We start from the raw sequence: 21,097 nt of genomic DNA on the forward strand, positions 1-21,097 counted from the left end.
CAAAACTTAGATCAAAAAGAGATCTATGCAGTTCTTTTAACCACATTTAAAAAATCCAATTTAACTTTTAGTTTCTTTCTGAGAATGGTTTATTTCTTTTCCCAGTTTTTAATTATGTTTTTTTTCCTATTGACTTTAGTTCTTTGTACATTTTGAACTTCAAAAAAATTTAAACTTTAAAAAAATGTTTATTTTTGAGAGAGAGAGAGAGACAGACAGACAGACAGAGTATGAGCCGAGGAGGGGCAGAGAAAGAGGGAGACACAGAATCCGCAGCAGGCTCCAGGCTCCGAGCCATCAGTACAGAGCCCCATGCGGGGCTCAAACCCACGAACCGCGAGATCATGACCTGAGCCAAAGTCGGAGTCTTAACCGACTGAGCCACCCAGGTGCCCCTTCATTTTGAGTATTAAAGCCCTTTGTTATGTATCTCATGTGCATATTTTTTTCTTCCAGATTGTTACTTATGATACTCTTTTAGTCTTCTTTTATTATTGTAGAAGTTTTTAATTTTTGTGTAGCAAATCTCATGTAAAATTAATGTTATTTGTTACGTTATTTATATTACATAAGAAGCTTACATAATCTCTTGCGGTCTTGTCTAGGACATACACAGTTTTAGTAATCCTAGCAGTCAGGATGAAGTAGATGAAGCTGGGCTGACAAACCGTCTCTAAATCGCACGGGCTTAGAACAACAAAGGTCTGTCTTGCCACTTGTCTAATTATGAGTTGGCAGGGGGGCTTTGCTCATCGTTTCTGGAACATTGCAGATAGAAAGATAACTTGGAAGGTTTTTGTTCTGGTAATTAAGAAGTGACACACGTCACTGTGCTCACAACTCACTGGCCATGGCTGGTCATGACAGGGAGTCGGGACACTGTCTTCATGTGCTCAGAAGGAGACGAGCAGAGGTAGGTGAATAGCATTAATGGCCACCACAGTTGAGCATTCATTCGTTCGGGAACTTTTTTTTTTTAATGCTCATTCATTTATCGCACGTGAGCAGGGGGGAAGCAGAGAGGGAGAGAGAGAATCCCAAGCAGGCTCCACACTGTCAGTGCAGAGCCTGGTGCTGGGCTCAAACTCACGAAGCTGTGAAATCATGACCTGAGTCGAAACCGAGAGTGGGAAGCTTAACCCACTGAGCCATCCAGGTGCCTGGGAATTTGTTCTTAAATGTGGAAGGCAGCACATTGGTTTCTTGTTTCTTCATCTCTAAGATAGACCGTAGAGCCCATCTTAGAGGGTTTACGTGAGGATCAGGTAGGTAATTGTAAATTGCCTAGAATGGCTGTGTCCGTTTGGGTCCCCAAGGAGCAGATGCCGGGGAGCAGTTAGAGGAGATCTGCCTGGGGAAGTATTGGGACAGAAAGCGAGGGGCCCGGGAGAAGGTGGGAGAGCCTTCGGGTCTGAGTTTGTGGCGGGGTCTGCAAAGCCCGTCCCCTGTGTCCTAAGACGAAAGCCTGCCTTCCTTTTGCTGCCACCTGCTCCCCCCCACCCCCCGCCCCCGGGAGCAGCCCTGGCAGGCCCTGCCCTGTGATGGGTTAGCGCAGCGAGGACCGTCAGTCAGGTGGAGACCTGAGCGGTGTCGCACTAGACATGCAGCCCGGTGTTACCAGCAGAGTTGATGAGATGGGTGTGACTTTAGTTTTTCCCGAAGAAGAGTCCTTTCCCCCGGTTACGTTAACTGAATCGTCTAGCTTGCTTTCTACTGACAGGAGATGCTTCTTTTCTATAGATGGGAAATACACCGTTTGTTTAACACACAGCCTCCTGTAGACAGACACCGTTCGTGTCTGTTTTGAAGGGTGCTCGTGTATGCCCTTTGTCTGGGATCACGTTGTGGCTTTCTGAGGAAAGAGTAGTGCATTTTAAGTTTCGATGATAGCCGTTCAACTTCCTTTCAGGAGCTTGCAGTGTGCCCGCAGTGACGGCTGCCCACTGCCCTGGTCCCTTAGCCGGCTCAGGGCTCCATACCTCCTTGCCTGCCTTCGTTTGCATGGCCTTACCTGGAGTTGAGAGAAGAGTTTTCAGATCTTTACTGGACATTGACATTTGTAAATGCTCATGCTTTTTGCTTAATTTGCTATTAAGTAGTTCAGTTTTCTTGTGGATATGTAAAAGTTCTTTGTATATTAGGTAAATGACTCTTTTTTTTTTTTCTATCCCGTGTTATGCAAATATTTTCACACTTTTCCTTTATCTTTTGAGTTTTGTTTTTTTTTCTTTCTGCATTTTGCCATACATAGTTTAACAATCTTTATATGGTAACATCTACCAGTCTTTTCTTTCGTAGCACCTGTATCTTTGAAACAGCTTTTATTTATTTATTTATTTTTTTAACGTTTATTTATTTTTGGGACAGAGAGAGACAGAGCATGAATGGGGGAGGGGCAGAGAGAGAGGGAGACACAGAATCGGAAGCAGGCTCCAGGCTCTGAGCCATCAGCCCAGAGCCCGACGCGGGGCTCGAACTCACAGACCGCGAGATCGTGACCTGGCTGAAGTCGGACGCTTAACCGACTGCGCCACCCAGGCGCCCCTGAAACAGCTTTTAAATGACCTACTTTTCTCCCCAGTTTTATTGAGATATGAGTACATAAGAGATTGTATGAGTTTAAGGTGTACAACATAATGACTTGGTGTGTAGGCATATTGTGAAATGATCACCCTTGGAAGTTACCATCCAGTACCTCACACAGTTATAAATCGCTCTGAGTGTAGCGGTAGATTCTGAGGGGCCGTGTGTCAGGCGGGAGGAGGCGAGCCCAGGAGCCTCCTACATCCCCGTCTCGGGCCCTTCTCCCTAAACGTGTTTGCAGATTTATTTGGGGATATTAAGCATTTCTTTGGATGTCCGTAAGAAATAAGTTACTCTTGTAGCTGTTACACTGGAGTGGCATAAATGAGCAGTAGGCTTTGCAGTTGAACACCTAGACACTCACTTAATTGTGAGGTCAAGCCACGTCATTTGGTGTTGAAGAAAATACTCCTGTCACCAGCTCGTGTAAAACACACTCCTTAAAGAGCATCCTTGGGAAGGTTTGCAGCTGTTGCTTTTATGAGGGCTTTTTTTGTGCAACTTTTCAAAAAAGGCTTCTTTTGTATCCGGTGAGGTATGTGACCAGTAAGTCTTAAGTTAGCTAAGGTTATCCATCTTGGCTTCCTTCTCTCTTCCTGTATCCTGCCTGCCCTCCCACCCCCTCCCCCACTCCCAAATAACTGGGGCCAGTTTCTTTGAGGACACATCAGGTCATGTGTGTATATTTCAATAAAATAGTTTCGAAAAAAGAACATAAAATCTTTTGTCTTTCTTTCCATCTAGAAGAAAGCTTGTATAAAGGGTTGACTTGTAACAAGTCAAAACAAATGGGTGTGAACTCCACATAGGATCTTTTTAATTGAGTTTATTAGCTATGGGAAGTGGCCCGTTGTAGATGTTTTGTTAAATAGGATGGCGGTATTTTGCAGATAGCATCGTGTCTGAAAGTCTCGCCTGTGGCGATCAAGCTTAACCTTCAGACTTTCTCTGGAAGTGGAGGGGCAGCCCATTGTATAGCCTAGAACTAGTCAGACTTGGATTTGAGTGTGGGGGTACCACCTGTTATTATAAATGATGTTGAGTTGGTTGAGTAAAATGGAAAGTGGCACCTTGTTCTGGGGATTAAATGAGACAATCAGTTTCAAGTACCCAGTGCATGATGATCTTCAGACACTGTAGTTCTGTTCCTTCTTTCTTGCTGTCTCTCCCTTTCCAGTAATCACTGGTCTCCCCAGCCTTTCCCCACCCATGAAAGAATGACTAAGATACAGTTTCAGTTTGGGAAAGTTTTACCTTTAAGACCTTTCAAGACGGGTATTTGGACATCTGGATGTGTAGCCTCCTATCCTTATTCTGTTCCTGCCTTTGCAGGACCACATCCCTTTTTTTATTTTAAAAAATTTCAGTGTTTTTTTCAGTACTTTTGGGCTCACCTGTAAATGCCTCAGCATGATGTGCAAAGCCCTCGCTTTCCAACCCCCCTCTCCCTTTAGACCCCCCTCTCCCAGGATTCCACATTGTGTTCATTTCCATTTCTCACTGGCTTCTTCACATTGTTTTTGTTTGTTTGTTTGTTTGTTTGGGTGTTTATTTGTTTAACATGCCCTTTCCCTATTTTCCAACACTGTTGGTTCTTACACCTTGAGGATTATCAAGACATGTGGGTTGTTTTTTGTTTTTTATATCAACTTTTGGGTTTACCCCCATAGATTTTGATTCAGTGTCTGGAGTGAGACCGGATCTCATTTTCTTTATCTGTAAGATGACAATGTTGAAAGGGATATTCACAAAGATACAACACTGTATGTCAGTGGCTCTAGGATGCTTCTGTGATACTTATCATGCTTTGTTTTATATTAGACACAAATGAAGACAGAAAGGGAGGGGAGAGAGGAGGAAGTAGGGACACAGGGATCAATGGCTCATGTGGCTGTGGATATCAGCTATGATTAGGAACTCATGTCACCTGCCTTCATGCTCCTTCATGCTCCCTTCATTCTCCTTCCTTTGGTGGGGTGTTCTTAAAGCACTTTCTATATAACCTTTAAAAAGATTTTTTAATCATTGAGGTGAAGTTCCTTGTGTACTGATTTGCTTTTCCCATTAGATTCTGAATTTATCCAGGCCTAGCACTAGGAATTGCACATTTTTGATTTTCCTATGCTTTGCCCATGGTAGATGCTTTATAAATTTTTGTTGAATTAAAGGATGTTTGAAAGAAAAATTTTAAACTGTGAGAAGCTTTGCAGATATGACTAGTTTTTTATATCAAAAATATTTGTCTTTTTTTTAATGTTAATTATTTACTTATTTTTTAAGGTTTATTTATTTTTGAGAGGGTGAGCAGGGGAGGGGCAGAGAGAGAAGGAGACACAGAATCCGAAACAGGCTCCAGGCTCTGAGCTGTCAGCACAGAGCCTGACGCGGGGCTTGAACTCACAAACCGCGAGATCATGACCTGAGCCGAAGTTGGACTCATGACCTTAACCAACTGGGCCACCCAGGTGCCCCAATATTTATTTATTTTTGAGAGAGAAAAGAGGGAGACAGAGGATCCAAAGCGGGATTTGAGCTGACAGCAGTGATCCCAACGCAGGGCTTGAACTCATGAACCGTGAGATCATGATCTGAGTTGATGTTGGATGCTTAAGCAAATGAGCCACCCAGGCGCCTCCAAAAATATTCATTTTTCTGATGCATTTACTTTTTGCTTAATTAAGAAATTATTGTTAGAACCTTTTAGGAGGGAAAAAGTGCTTAGAACCTGTTGGAATGACAATTTGCTTGTATTGAGTCTAACTGTTTCAAAGAACAATGGTCTCTTAGACAAAGTACAACAATGTTCAACTGTTTTTCTCCTTGTAATGCAAGAAAGAGCGCATAGTTGTCTGTGTCTTTAGCAGAGACATCTCTATGGATCTATAGCAGCATCTACATGTAGATAGTGTGATTTGTTCCTGGTTGAGGGGCCCGAAACAGTGATTTCGTTGTTGTTTTGTGTTTTTTGCAAGTTCCTAACGTCAGATGGATTTTTAAAGACCTATTTTCCTCAACAGTCTCTGAGAATATCTTTCATAAGAAAAAAATGGAGATTTTTTTCTTGAGTCTTTTTTTAAAAAATTTTTTTATGTTTATTTTTTGAGAGAGAAGCAAAGTGTGTGCGGGGGAGGGGCAGAGAGCGGGTGAGACACAGAATCCGAAGCAGGCTCCGGGCTCCGAGCTGTCGGCACAGAGCCCGACGTGGGGCTTGAGCTTGTGAACTCATATCATGACCTGAGCGGAAGCTGGCCGCTTAAGCTTCCCAGGTGCCCCTTGGGCCACCCAGGTGCCCCTTGAGTCTTTAAATAACGTAAGAGATTCTTCTCCTTAGCCTTTTCTGCCCTGTTTGGCCAGGGCAGGCGTGTTACGGGCTGATGTTGCCACCTGCGCTTTGTTCCCACTGTCAAGAGCAGCATCACCGCGAGTTACGAAGCAAAAATCTGATGCTGGTGGACTTGAGGGTCCGTGTTTTTCTTGTTGCTTTCTGAAGCCTCCTTTCTCTGTTTCCATCCATCCATTCGCCTTCTGAACCCGTCCCTGAGGTCCCCCAGAGCTGAGGCACTTGGTTCCCAGTGTTCCTCAGTGGTGGAGCTCCACGTGGAAGAAGATGCACTCCACCAGACCCTCAGGGGCCTTGACCAGTTCTTGACCCAGGGCATATTTGGAGAAACTTGCCTGTGTCATAAAGACCAGATTCTCTTTCCCTTAAACCACAGGGTGCACCCTGTGCTCTTTCTGTGTCTGTACCCCCACATCTTCTAGATTCTTCCAGGTGCCTCCCCCAACCCCAGGCCTTTCCACCCCGGACGCCACCTGGCCCTGGAGCACAGGCAGGTGCACGCGGGCCCATCTGCCCTTGAGGCTGTCCTCTCTAAGAAGGCCCCGGTTCTTGCTTTTGGTTTCGTTTCTTTTGTAAACTCTAGAAGATCTGGGCCTGAGACTTTAAGCGTGGTGGCGAGTGAAGAATTCAAGTCCGTGTTGCTAATACGAAATTTTAATTTTTCTTTGCAGGTCAACTTTGTCGTGTGCCAGCTCTTCGCCTTGCTAGCAGCCGTTTGGTTTCGAACTTACCTCCATTCAAGCAAAACTAGCTGTTTTATAAGACATGTCGTTGCTACCCTTTTGGGCCTTTATCTTGCACTTTTTTGCTTTGGATGGTAAGTCATTATTTTGATGGTCTTTAAATGAAGACTTGGGAGAGCGTTGTGAATTGAGTGTGCACAGAGATACATCATGTGGGGTTCTGTTCTTATATGTTGCAGGTCAGGTTTTATATTTGTATGTTTCATAGAAAAAACAGAGAGTGGAGAATGGGCTCTCTGTCTTCAGTTTGGGCTCGGAGGGCAATTTGCTATTTATAATGTATGACATAGGACAGATGAAGGAAAAAGACATACAGACACATTTTTCTGTCACGAGTCGTTCTTTTCACCTATTCTGCACATCTTTTAGGCCAAGACAAACAAACCATTTAAAATAGTTTTTTCTTTCTGGGCAAGTGGCTTTGAAGAGTCCGGAAAAACCCACTGATAGAACTCTGTTACCATTTTTTAGATGATTCTGCCCTTAGTAAAAAAGACATTTATTTTGTTTGTGTCTGACGGGGAAGAGTTCTGTATAATGGAAAGCTTTTACTTCTGCCCTGTCAGATGTATGGGTTCCCTTCAGTCCACTCCCTTCTTAGCTGTCGGGGCTTCCCTGAGAGCCTTAAGCACAGAAACACCATACTTCCCGTGTGTCGTCAGTGACTGGTCGTGTGACGGAGAAAACCAGGAGGAGAGACACAGTCTTGGCGAGGCAGCAGAGACTCTCTGCGGAAGGGCTTCTTGGTGATCTCATCTGGATTTTCCTTTTTACGCGAGAGCTTTGCGCTGCTTGTGCGTTTGCCGCATGGTTAACACGCTCACGGAGGAGGCTTTCGGGCTCTCTCTTCTGCAGACGCTTGTCGGAGATAGAAATTCCCTGAGAGGGCAGGACCCACTCACTGTGTGCTCTGTAGTCTCTGTTGTGGGGCGTGCGATCCGTGGCCCTTTGTGCTAGGATGTGGATTCTGATGCTGGTGAGGGTTGGAAGCTACTGGTATCTCTTGATCTGATTTTTGCCTCTGGCAATTCAGTTGTGTCCTAGAAATTAATAACAGATCAGACAGGCATCATTTGTTCAGTCTCTACCTTACGGCCATGTGGCCAGTCCTCTGCTAGGCACCGCCACTTGTGTGCAGTCTTGAGGTATAGAGATGGCCTCTGAATTCCCCCCCGTGGCCTTTTCCACTTCCTCGACGCCATCAAATACATATCATCAAAGTTTTCCTCGTTTCTCAGGGGGTTCAATTTAAACTTCTCTTAAATCGTGCCATGGGGGTAGTATTTCCGTATATTTTATTTTAAAATTTTGTTGTGAAACTTTTCAAGTACAGACGCACAGAGAATAATGAGCCCTTGTATACCCATCACCCGGCTAGAGCGGTTTTTGAAAATTCCTCCATTCTCATTTATTCCCCGACTTATTTTTCTGGATGAATTAAAATTATATCCCAGTCTACGTATTTCACCCATCAGTGCTTCAGTACTTGGGTGACACATTTTAGAGAGGGGCTGGGGAAGGCTTGTAGTTCGGAGCGGCCAAGTCCAAGGACACCATTCATGTTGTGGTCAGTGTAAACAGAGTAGAAAATTGAAATGTAAGTAGCATCTTTCGGGGCCCTGCAACACACGGCGCCACCAAGGGAAGCATGCTCTCTTTCGTCCGAGGTCTGGGCTGAGCAGGTGTTTTCTTGCCTTCTCAGATGCTTCACACACTGGGCCACGAGGAGCCTGACTTTATTTATACTCTTTAGTATTTCAAATTACATGTGATAACCAGGATTTTTAAAAATAGAGTTCTCTGTTTCTTTTTTTTTTCTCGCAGGAAAAAATGTTTTATATTCCTTTCTTTGGGAAGAGAAATTCTTTTAACTTATTTATTTATTTATTTTGCTTATTTATTTCAGGAGAGACAGAGAGTGAGCAGGGCAGGGGCAGAGAGAGAGGGAGAGGGAGAGAATCCCAAGCAGGCTCCGTGCTGTCAGTGCAGAGCCTGATGTGGGGCTCGATCTCGAGAACCATGAGGTCATGACCTGAGCCAAAATCGAGAGTTGGCTGCTCCACCGACTGAGCCACCCAGGCGCCCCAAGAGAAGTTTTTGTAGTCTCTGCACCCGGCTCACATAACTGTATGCTAACTGGAATGTGAGGGAAGTAGTCGAGTGTCCTTTCATTTTGCAGTTCAACACCCTGTGTTTTTAGGCTCAACGGTAATCGTAGCTGCTATTGATTTTGACGGCTTCCCTTTCGGAAGACATACGTTAGTACTTTGTAAATATCATTGGCTACTTTACCTACTTCTGTTTTCTCTCAGCTTTTTTTTTTTTTAACGTTTATTTATTTTTGAGACAGAGAGAGACAGAGCATGAACGGGGGAGGGGCAGAGAGAGAGGGAGACACAGAATCGGAAGCAGGCTTCAGGCTCTGAGCCATCAGCCCAGAGCCCGACGCGGGGCACGAACTCACGGACCGCGAGATCGTGACCTGAGCTGAAGTCGGACGCTTAACCGACTGACCCACCCAGGCGCCCCACAGCTTTTTTTTTTAAACCATCATCTGCAAGTTGAGAATTTGCTTACACTTTATTTAACCCTCTCTGATAACCGTGAAGGGTAGTGCAACAGAGCTTAGACTTTGAAGTCACACCTGGGTTCTACCGGGAGCCCTTTACTTTGGACGTGTTACTCAAACCCTTTTGGCTTCATTTCCTTATCTGTGAAAGGGAATCCGTGATTATTATGAGACCCCAAAGGTGTAATACTACAGAGAGGAGCTTATTAGCCCAGTAGCCAGCTCGTTGTGAACCTGGAGAATCACCCAGGGTCAAGGCCGTCATCATAGTTATCATCTGTCATTATCGTGCAGTTGGTGGTCCAGATTGGCAATTTTAGGTTTCCTAATCTCTTTTTTAGTGTTTACCACACAGTATGTTATTGATCACGTCGTCTGTTAGTTGCCCATCTTCCTCTCTATACTGGAAGCTCTCCGTGGACAGAGGCTGTGTCCTATTGAGTCTGTATTCCTAGTGCCCTGGACGGTGCCTGTCAGAAAGTACACATGCTCAGTATAGATCAGTTGAACAATCGGGAGAGGCGTTTCTCAACCTTTTTTCAACTTGTGTCCTTTTTTGCTAGAAGTAAAATTTATACCTGTGTGTGATTTGAAATTCAAAATGAGTAAGATGTGAGATCTAAAAACAAACTGAACTTTTGAGATAAAGGATCCCTTTGTTTTCCAAGTCCTCGGGCAGCTTGAGAGACTATGAAGCCCAGTGTGTGGGTTCCCTCCCGCCCCGCCCCTTGAAGAGTCAGCCAGTGGGTGAGTTGCCCAGGAAGAAACAACTTGAGTTTTACCATCAGTTAGGGTATTAACTAGGTATGTGACTTTAGGACTTAGTTTCCCCAGCTCTAAAATGATGAGGGTTGGATTATAATAGACTTTTAAGATACCTCCCATCTGGAATTTCTACTTTACTAATAATACTTAAGAGTTGAGTGCTTATTGTGTGCCAGATTCCCCAGTCAACGCCTTTCATTATTACCTCCTAAGCCTGAAAAATACTAAGTGGCCACTCTGTATTTATTCTCAGTTTACTAAGGAGAGCAAGTGGGGTGAGCGCATGTGGGTGCTTGTGAAGTCCACCAGTGCCATATACGTGAGTGGAAAAGCACCTTGATGCTTGTCGTGGAGGTGGATGGAACAGAGGCGACCGCAGATTGCTTCATATGGATGAACTTGAACTGTCACAGTAATAAAAGCTTGTACAACAGGAGGCTGGCAGAGCGTTATGTTGCACCCCAGAAGATCGCCAAGCACATTTTCTGAACAGTGATGCCAGGGGACGGGGCATCTGAAGGTGCTATAAGGAACCATGGTGCTGTTTGAGAAATGAAACCCTTAGCTTCTAAAGTTGTTGTCTATCCCTATGCTCCAAGGAAATTTACTCATAGAAAAGGAAAAAAATACATATTTCCCCAAGAGTCCTCAAAAAATTTTTTTAAGATGAGTGTCTTTTTTTTTTTTTTAAAGTTTATCTATTTTGAGAGAGCGAGAGAGAGAGGAAGAGAGAGAATTCCAAGCAGGCTCTGCACTGTCAGCAGAGAGCCCGATGTGGGGCTTGAACTCATGAACAGTGAGATTGTAACCTGACCCGAAAGAGCCGGACGCTCAACCAACCGACCCACCCAGGCACCCCAAGACGAATGTCTTTACTGAGTTCTACTCTCAGTTAATAAAGCCCTTAATGTATCTAGCAGTCCTCTTCAGCATTTCCACATTAGATGTGTCAGTGAATTGTCAATGCTGGCCACAAATAGGAGGTGGATAATTAATTAGAAATAGAAAAGTGTGTGTTTTAATGTTTTTAAAGCTTCCTTCTGTTTCAGTTTATATTCATACGTGTTTTTCTGCTTTCTTATGACTTTCTAGTTAGAGTGGTATTCCAGGCCGATGTCATTTTCGTGTGTGTGTGTGTGTGTGTGTGTGTGTGTGTGTGTGTGTGTGTTAGATGGAAGTGGAGACAGACAGACTGGCATACTCTGTATAGAGGATAAAATATGTTTCTTCTGTGGCCCTGCCGTGGCGCCTACTTCTCATAATATATCTATGGAAAAATTTATTCAAAAATTTAAGTAACTTTTCCACATTGGTGGTGCCTGTGACTCCATAATGATTAGGTTAAAAAGTAATTTTAATCACAGGTTAAGATCCTTGTTTATATTGTAAGTTGTATACAAGGGTATGAAAATTTTTTTCATAAATTATTCATGCCACCGATGGGGAAAGGAAATTGTAAGTTTGTGTGTGTGCCCATATATGCGTGATCTCAGGGATGGTTTGGATTGAGTTTGCAACCGAGATGTTCATCATGTTTTGCCTGAATGTTGTGAAATGAATGGATAAGTTAGTTTTCTCATTCAGTGGTGGATCTCTACATTAGAACACTAGGGACTTCTGTGTCACGTTAGCCAGAATTTTTTTATGGATAGGTGACTGCAGGTTAAGGATTAGAAGATTATTTGATTAGAGCCATCGTGTTTTCAGAATAAATACATTTGGGGGTACCTGGTTTGTAGTAAATACTACCATTTGGTACTTTTTGTTGCTTTAGGAGAAGCAGTTTAGGTATTTGGGAAAACAAATAACTAATGTTCTGTCGGGACTGTTCTGAAATCCAGATTTATTACCTTTTCGTCATTGTGCCTTGAGTTATGGAAAAAGCTGTAATCCTTGAGCCACATAACCCTACAGTGCTTTCACGTAGCTAGGAAACGCGGCATGCCAGGGCACTGAGTGCGCCTTTATGGGGTTTCGTTTAATTTTCCCAGCTCTTCTGGGGCTTGTGATGTGGGACTCCCTCTAAGGTGTTCACAGAATTTTAGGCCGCGGAAGTGAGACTCCTTATTCTTTATCTGGGGATGTTTCGTGTTAAACAGAAGCACTTTGTAGCCTAAATGGCTCCAGCTTGATGTCTGCGGGTGGGTGTCCCTCTTCTAACGGTGCTCTTATTTTTATAGGTATGCCTTACATTTTCTCGTACAAAGTGGAATTTCCTACTGTATCATGATCATCATAGGAGTGGAGAACATGCACAAGTAAGTGTCCCTCTTTGTACATATCAATGCTCATTTCACTCTGATAGAATCAGATCACAGTTCAGTTCTGTTACATTAAAAATCCTTCTAAACTGTGATAATTTTCTCAAGAGGAGCTGTCCTAAATTGCTTAAAGCCGGCAGCCTCCACCCTGCTGCCACCTCAGGCTGGGTAACGCTGACATGGGGGCAGCATAGCAGGCTGTTGAGTAGCATCCCTGGCCCCCACCCACTAGATGCTGGTACCACCTTCCCCCTCGAGTTGGGACACCCATGAATGTTCCCAGATAGTTTCAAATGTCCCTTGGGAGGCAAAACAGCAGGCACATGGTGTCTGTTTTGTTTTCTGAATATAGTGCAGCACCTAGGAGGTTGTATGTTCTCAGTAAGCATTTATGGAATGAATGAATGAGTGAATGAATGAATGAATGATACCGTGACTTCTGCATGACAGCAAGCTCTTTCCCAGTAGTCTCCTCGAGCCCTTGCTGCTGGGCTGCAGCCTCTGCCTCCTGTAGAGCCCTGGCCTCCACCTCGCGGCTGCCAGCATAGTAGCTCTGTCTCCTGTTCTACCTGCAGCAAAGTCCCGGATCTCATTCTTGAACCTGGACATAGGTGCTGGACTTCCCTTCCATCTCTGTCCCCGGGGTGGGAGGGGAGTGCGGAATGGGAGGAGGGAAGCACAGTGGATGGGAATGGGGGAGTGGGTGTAGGCCTTAGAAGAGGAAGGGCAGTAGAAGTGTGTTTCAGGCATACCCGCCTGGAATTAGGGAGGCATTTTCCCGGAGAAGGCAGCACTGTGTGGCTGGGCTCTGTGCTATTCTGATGTGCTAAATAAGCCTTTGTGGACAGGCGTGGGAACCTAAGCGCCCTTCGTGTTAGTTTTTTGTTTTCTAACTTTTCTATGGGAAAACTTATTTTGAGTTCTGAAAATTCTCAGACTTCTGGAACACAGCACAAAGGGACTGCCATTATTTAAATACAAAGAGCAGAAATGTGGGATGATTACAACAGGAAGAGTAGAAAAGCCCGTTAACTGAGAGAAGTTCACCTGAAGTATTTTCGTTATAACTTGGCGCGTAATTTTCAACAAAACAAATGATCTAGAGAAAAAAACGTAAAAGGTGTAGATATATACAGTAAACTTGTACCTGTCTGACGGGTTGCCAAGCTGTGAATGGGATTATATCGTAAGAGGTGTAGGAAAGTAGTTTTAAATTTACCATTATATCGCCCCACCTCCCCCACCAATTTGAACAAACATATCTTGTTTGCCTCGATGTTTCCAGAAACTTACAGATAATGGAGATAGGGTCCTTACCCTGTGAAATGCACGTTGGGTTGGAGATGTTAAGACAGTCGCACAACAGATACTTGTTTGCTTGTGCTGGGACCCAGTGCTGCACACGAGGACGTGCTCTGTCTCAGCGAGATGCTTACTGTCACACTCCCAATCGCACTGCGATGAGTGTTAGAAAAGAAGAATGTACTCAGGGCTGGGGAAGCATAAAGGGGGGAGCGGCTGGCTTGGAAAGTAGTCAAACCCAGACTGTGTGTGCGTCACCCATTCACTACATGTTCAGTAGAATGAAACAGTTGGAAACAGTACAGATATTTGGTGCTAAGTAGAAATTATGCGGAAGTGTATTTTTAAGACTTGAGACGTATTGACAAATACTTTCCTCAGCTGCCTCCTTTATGGATGATGACAAACAGCAGGCTAGGTCATGAGCAGGGACCCAATTCGGACTCTTGCACCGGATGGCCTTAGTGGTTGACCGGATGAGCACTGGTTTGGAGTATGGGTTTGAATTCAGACTCTTTGCTTTGGGACCTTGGCCAAGTCACTTCACTTTTTGGGGTCTAAATGAGATTAAACCGGTGACTCAGCTAAAGAGCACATGCCTCCCTGCTTCGTACTCTGGGTGTCCAGGTGAGCTTTTGTTTGCATACAGGGTTCGGCCAGGAGGAAGAGTTGTTCACATTCTGGACGATCTGCTCTCAGAGGTCATTCTTAGTTACAGATATTCTGCTGGGGATTTTTCCTCCTGATACCATGTCAGAGCTTGCTGTAAGCGCTCAATGCCATCACGCTGAGTGCTGTGCGCTGGAATTCATCCTGTCTTCTTCCCAGAAAATGAACTCGGTGGGGATCTTTTACTTATTTTTTGGTCCCATTGTTGAGCATATAGATGATAGAAGCTCTCGGTAGGTGAGGTTATCTTTTCTGTTCTGTTGAATAAGTATTTTGTGACTCTTGCTTTTGAGTATTTTTTTCATCTGCTTTTGGTTTCGTATTTCCAGACAGATTATACTCGTTCCTGCTACAGCGCTCCACGGCTTGACTTACAGCTCTCTTCCTGGTTCCTGCCCCCTTCCTCCGTGTCCTTCTGCCCCTTAGGCTCTTGTAGAGCAGCAGCCCCGGGGGTCGGGGTGGGGTTGGGGAAAGAAGAGGCAGTTACAGCTGCTCTGGCTGTTATCTCAGTCCAGGAGGACCCCAAAGAGCAGACCGTCCAGGTTTGTTTCCACCTATTACCTGCCAGTACTAACAAGACTCCTGCAGCATGGATTCCTGGATAAAAATGTCGTTAGGAACTGCCCCAACTCTATGAGGAAGGAATGATGATCTCGGAAATGGCATCTGGCAGGCAGAAACCTCAAGTCACTTGAAAATTTGTCCTCATGAAGTTAATTAGCAGTGGTTCGTGGCTCAGCAGGAACTCTGGGGAAAATATTAACTTCACTGAGGACAATCTTATCCTCCCATGAGAGGGAATAACATGTGGCAGGAAGGAAACTGGACTCTTAGATGTTTTCTTTTATGCTCTCTGTGGACCATGTTTGGAAGCCTTGTAGTGGTTTGGGATAAAGATACAGGCTCTTTTGGTATTGCTGGGCTAGAAGTTGAATTTCAGTTGTAAAACCATAAGTAATTCTAAAATTGATTTATTTTTTATTTTTTATTAAAAAAATTTTTTTTAACATTTATTTATTATTGAGAGACAGAGAGAGACAGAGCATGATCAGGGGAGGGGCCGAGAGACGGGGAGACAGAGAATCCGAAGCAGGCTCCAGGCTCTGAGCTGTCAGCACAGAGCCCGATGCAGGGCTGGAACTCACAAACCGCGAGATCATGACCTGAGCCGAAGTCGGACGCTTAACCGATGGAGCCACCCAGGCGCCCCAAAATTGGTTTTTTATGTTACCTTCTGTTTATAATAGGTAATGCTTCAGTAATTATTGTGTATCAGTCACTGTGCAAAGCACATGCACCGGCACTTAAGCCTTTGGAGGTACTGTGTCAGATCTGTTTCACAGGGAAACAGGTTAGTAAGTGATGGATCTGGGATTAGAACTAGGTGGGTGGGTCTGATTGCACCTGGGACTCAAACTTTTTGCTTCTAAGCATTATGATCATGAGGATGCAACATTAGAAAAGAAATACCCTAAGTTGATTGAGGAAAAGTAGTGAGAGCCAACAGGGAGAGGGTCCCCAGCAAAGGGTGAGTTTTGTGTGTTTGTTACTCTTTTGTAGAAGAAAGTTGCAGGTATCTTTATCTACAAAGGTGCAGTGGCCTTGTGGCATATTGTGCTTAGGGTCTAAGGATTTTAAGTATGCTCAGTTCTCACAGGGAGGAAAAATTATTACTTGGTGATGGGTAATCGGATGTCCAGGTTCTGTCGGATTTCTGAAGAATCTTGAGGACATAGCATCGTTCCATAAAATCCTGCACTCAGGAAAGGCTGTGATTCAGATCCCTTTATACCATTTCACCAATACAGTCTCTTTTGGAGGTATTTGAAGTCCAAGTTTATTTCTAATCGTAAACTGGATCTCTCTGTTAAGATGGTTCAGTCATCCTTGGGCAAGTAAGGGAAGCTTTTTTTTTTCTTAGGCTTACGCAGGGTTTTTATATAAAGTAGGGGGATTACATCAATGTAGGGATGCTAATGAGACTAATACACCTCCCTTAGTAAATAAAGGTGTTACTTTGGGTGGTGCTATTCATCTGAATGTGTTAGAATAAAGAGAAATGTGCACAGATTGCTTGTTCGATGAGGTTCTGCCACATCAGGTCTGTCTAAAATGTCAGATTAATATCTTATTCCAAATTAATCAGTTAAAAAACAAAAGTTTTGGAGATATTATCCAATTAGGTGAATATATTCTTCTTTTTAAAAAAATAATTCTTGCATTATTAAAAATAACTAGAAAATTATAATAATTAAAAATAAGAGTGCTTGTCATTGGCAAAGTGTAAGGACTCATCTTCTGGTTTTGGGTACTTCTGGAGACTAATGTTACTTTTTTTTAATTATTTTTTAATTTTATTTTTAATTTTTTAAAATTTGCATCCAAATTGCATATAGTGCAACAATGATTTCAGTAGATTCCTGAGTGCCCCTTACCCATTTAGCCCCCTCCCCCTTCCCACACTCCCTCCTGTAACCCTCAGTTTGTTCTCCATATTTAGGAGTCTCTTCTGTTTTGTCCCCCTCCCAATATAAAAACTAATTTTACTTTTACATTAAGATCTTAATCCTTGCCAGAATGTTGAAAGAAACATTAAAAAGCTCACATAACCATGTATTAGAATGGTGAGCAAACTCATTCAGTTATGCGTCATAACACATGCAACTTACATAAAATAGGTGGTCCTTGTTGAAGTTTTGTGAGGATAAAAGCTTTAGAGACTGGGTTGTTTGTTTTTTCACTTTTAGGTAAGAAATGGGGAAGTGGTTTTGGAAAATCAGGGCTTGCTAACTGATGAACCGCCTGTGGTGCGTTTCTACCATACATGTGTTGACATGTGTGAGCATTGTCTTCACGGTGTCAGAAGCAGTGTGATGCAATCGAGCCTTTGGACTCTGACTTTGGCATTTGAATGATGGAGCGGCTTCAGGTGCCAGTGACCTTGCGGAGTGTTTTTTATAAACATCCCATTTAACCGCCCAACAGGGGTTGGGAGGGTGTAATTTATGTACAGACCATGAAATGGAGGTTCCAGAAGGCCAATTCACTAGAACACAGTCACAAAACCAGTAACTGTCACGCGTGGAGATCTGTGAAATTCCTGGATGTTGTTAGATTGTTTATTGACCGAAATTCTGCTCAAGGTTGTGTGTGTGTGTGTGTGTGTGTGTTTTACTTGGAGAAACAAAAATCGTTCACCTGTTTAGCAGACAGCACAAAAATCCTAGTTGTTTTTTGGAAGGATAGCAGCCACCATTGAGCCTTTGTATTGTGAATGGCTTTATAAAGTACATAATAAATACAGATTTTAAAATGCTGTTTTAATGTGACAAGAAATAGAATTTTAAAATACTTCTGAATAATTGATTTGTGTAGGGAAAAAAGTGCTGACCTCCTCCTACTTGTTGCTAGCTTATTAAATAATTCATTTTAGAGCAATTATGGAAAGATAGAGGGTAATAAAAATGATGGGCATCTATTTTTTACAGTGAAAATTGAGCTTTTGTGTAAATTTCATGAAGGGGGCACCTGGGTGGCTCAGTCGGTTAAGCGTCTGACTCTTGATTTCAGCTCGGGTCATGATCTCGCACTCTGTGAGTTCGAGCCCCGCGTCGGGCTCTGTGCCCACAGCTTGGAGCCTGGAACCTGCTTTGGATTCTGTGTCTCCCTCTCTGTCCACGCCCCCTCTAATGCTCTGTCTCTCCCTCCTTCAAAAATAAATAAACATAAAAAAAGATTTTTAAACCCCAGTGATTAGAGAGCTGTTATTTAGATTACTATGCAGAGCTTTTTTCTTAAACACCAGAGCTTTAAAATGGTTAGAAAACAAACTTTAAAGGATTGCAAATAAAATCCAATGAAAGGGAAGAATAAAAGTTAAGAAGTGAATAGGGTAAAATCCCCAAAGGACAACAGAACTTTAATCGCTAATAAACTGATAATAGCTAAGTTACCATGAATAGCTAACATTTATTAAATCCAAATTCTATGTCAGATACACATTAAGTGCAGAAGTGAATTCGCATTTGGTCCTCACAACTGCCCTGTGCTCTCAGACTGTAAGCTCAGCTTCCCAGAGCTACATACCTCCCCCAGGTCTATACCCTGGTCCTCAGCAGGCTCTGAGTTTGAAACCAAATCTGTTCGGTGCCAGAGCCTATGCACCCAGCTACTAAACCCCGCTCTTCCCCCGCTGTATGTGTGTGGATTTTCTATGGGCAATGATCAGTGCCCCACCCATTTTATTTCAGGGCTGTTTTCCTTCATTGTTAACCTGTGTGTATAAAAGTAAAATAATTTAATCTTCGTTTGAACACTATTGGGAAGCTAACGCTTGTAATTCTAATTCTTGGGTGAGTTTCTTAGTTTACCTGGGCTTCATCTGATGGCTTCTGTAAGTAAGTCATTTTTCCTACCCCCAATACCAATAGAACATATGTTTATTAGCATAATATTTTCTATAGCAGTGTTTTTTACGGATAAAGGGAGGTTATATCAGAATTGAGGGGAATGAGATCATGATTTTGATATATTGCACCCCTCCTCCCCCACCAAACAATGAAACGAAACTGGCACCAGCAGAATTTGTTATTTGATCTAATTTTCGTGTCTGCTAACACGCGGCAGAGATTCTCTTGCGTCCCCACTTCTTTTCCGATCTGGGGGCTAACCTGGCTGCTCTGCTCTTTGTCCCTCTGGACTGCCATTGTCTGCCCCCCTCTCGATGAGGAGTTTGCAGAGTGCGGTCCAGAGACCCCAGGAGTCCTTGAGACCCTTCTAGGAGGTGGGAAGGTCAGGACGGTTTCTGTGACGACATTTAGATGTGATTTGCCTTTTTCGTTTTCATTCTCTCACGGGTGCAGGATGGGGCTTTCTCCAGCCTGCTGTGTGATACCGCAGTAGAGCCCTTGCGGATTCAGCTGTCATCTGTTAAGTCAGGGGTTACAGAGACTTGCACAAGCGTAAAACATTGCCACTCTTCTCGTTAATTTTATTTTGGTTTTAGAAAATATATTTGTCACAAAAATGTTTATGTTGGCATGTAATAGGTTTATCGTTGTTCTTAAATTAAATATTTTTAAAATTCTCAGTTTTGGGCGCCTGGGTGGCTCAGTCGCTTAAGCGTCCAACTTCAGCTCAAGTCATGATCTCATAGTTCATGAGTTCGAGCTCCGCATCGGGCTCTGTGCTGACAGCTCAGAGCCTGGAGCCTGCTTTGGATTCTGTGTCTCCCTCTGTCTCTGCCCCTTCCCCACTCACGCTCTGTCTATCTCTGTCTCTCAAAACTAAATAAATATCAAAAAAAAAAAAATTAGAAGTTCTGAGGGAAGCCTGAGTGGCTTGGTTAAGTGTCTGACTCTTGATTTTGGCTCAGGTCATGATCTCACTGTTCATGGGTTCGAGCCATGGGTTCCAGCCCTGCACTGGCAGCATGAAGCCTGCTTGGGATTCTCTCTCTGCTCCTCCCCTGCTCTTTCTCTGTCTCTCTCTCTCTCAAAATAAATAAATTTAATAAATAAAAGTTCTGAGATGGAGGTAAAGATAATTCTTGGCAGATGATCCTTAAGGATGCAGGGTGAGGTGTTTAGAAGTAGTAAGAGGGGGAGGAGGAGGGGATCGAGCCCTACGAGGAGGAGGCGTGAGCTGGCTGTCTGCAGGTGTCCCCCCTCCACCCCCGGCCAGAGAAGGGTGCTGGCCCTTCCCCTGCCCTGTGCGTTTCCGCACCCAGCCCTCGTTAGCACGGAGGGCCTCGTGGGCCTCGGCCCCCTGCTTCCTCGCTGACGCTCTCTCTGGCGTCGTCTTCCGGCTGAGCAGCCCAGGCCCATCCGGGATCCCTGCTGCTTCCTCGTCACCTCCACGCGTGGCCGTCACTAGGAACTCTTGGTGCTTTGGTTTCCTCTTGGCTTGTTCTGGGGGCGACACACTTGTGACGCATTTAAAACGGCACCTGCCACGTCATGAGCACTCGTTAACTGCCGTCCCTTCCCTCCTGATGCCCAAGTCCATCCTGCTCCTCAGCTTTGGACCTGGACGCTCACGTTAGTCTGCCCGCTGGCGGCCTGCCCTCTGCTCTGGCCCGTGCTCTCCTGCCGCGACGGCCTTTTTAACTGTCTGCCCGACCGTGGCTCCCTTCTGCCTCGGATTCCGCGTTGGCTCTCTGCAGCTGGGCCACTTGGCAGCGCCTCGGTGCCTTTGCCCTGCCTTCCTGCCCGCTCTGGGTCATGGCTCTCGCTCCCCGACCCGGACGGGCCCAGATGTGATGAGCCATTCGTAGTTGGAGCACACATTCTGCCATCTCACGCTCGGTTCCTTTCTGTTTGCCGGGAGCCCCCACCGCAGCCTGCGTTCCTGACGGTCAGACAGCGTGTGAGCTCTGGGCCGAAGCCCTTTCCCCTTTTCCTCTTCCCCCCTTCCTGCCAGAATTAGGCCCTCTTCACCTTGAACGGCCCCTGTGAGGTCGCATGTGGTGCTGTGCTGTACAGATCTGTTCACAGGCAGGGTCACGCTGTGCTTGAGGTCCCGGCTATAGAGCCACCCCGCCCCGTCCTCACCCGCTCGGTAGCGTGGTCGCACCGTCTGGGTTACTTAGCCCGTCTCTACCCTCGCTTTCCTCATTTGTACCTTAGGAGCAATGATAATTCGTACCTCATAGGACCGTAGCAGAGACTGAATGAGGTATACAGTATTTCATTAAATACAAGATGCCATTATACCGTTATTTTATGTACCACTAAAGAAGATTACTTGCTGCTGGTTGGGAGAGCATTCTTGATTTCACAGACGTTAAAACGTGAAAATGCAGGCATATCAGATTCAGTGAGGTACAGTTTGCAGAGCCCCTGCGGCTTGCTGGGCGAGTGGCGGG

General features: G+C 44.5%; 1 protein-coding gene across 1 annotated transcript in view; it reads left to right on the forward strand.

The window, feature by feature from the left end:
• MBOAT2 (membrane bound O-acyltransferase domain containing 2) overlaps positions 1–21,097 on the forward strand; it is a 127,699-nt gene that overhangs the window by 43,564 nt on the left and 63,038 nt on the right. The window contains exons 2-3 of the mRNA XM_030311689.1: positions 6,595–6,740; positions 12,181–12,258. Coding sequence (XP_030167549.1) covers positions 6,595–6,740; positions 12,181–12,258 — 224 coding nt within the window. The remainder of the gene's footprint in view (positions 1–6,594; positions 6,741–12,180; positions 12,259–21,097) is intronic.

This window comes from Lynx canadensis, chromosome A3 (assembly GCF_007474595.2).
Source record: "Lynx canadensis isolate LIC74 chromosome A3, mLynCan4.pri.v2, whole genome shotgun sequence".
In the NCBI taxonomy this organism is placed as follows: Eukaryota; Metazoa; Chordata; class Mammalia; order Carnivora; family Felidae; genus Lynx; species Lynx canadensis.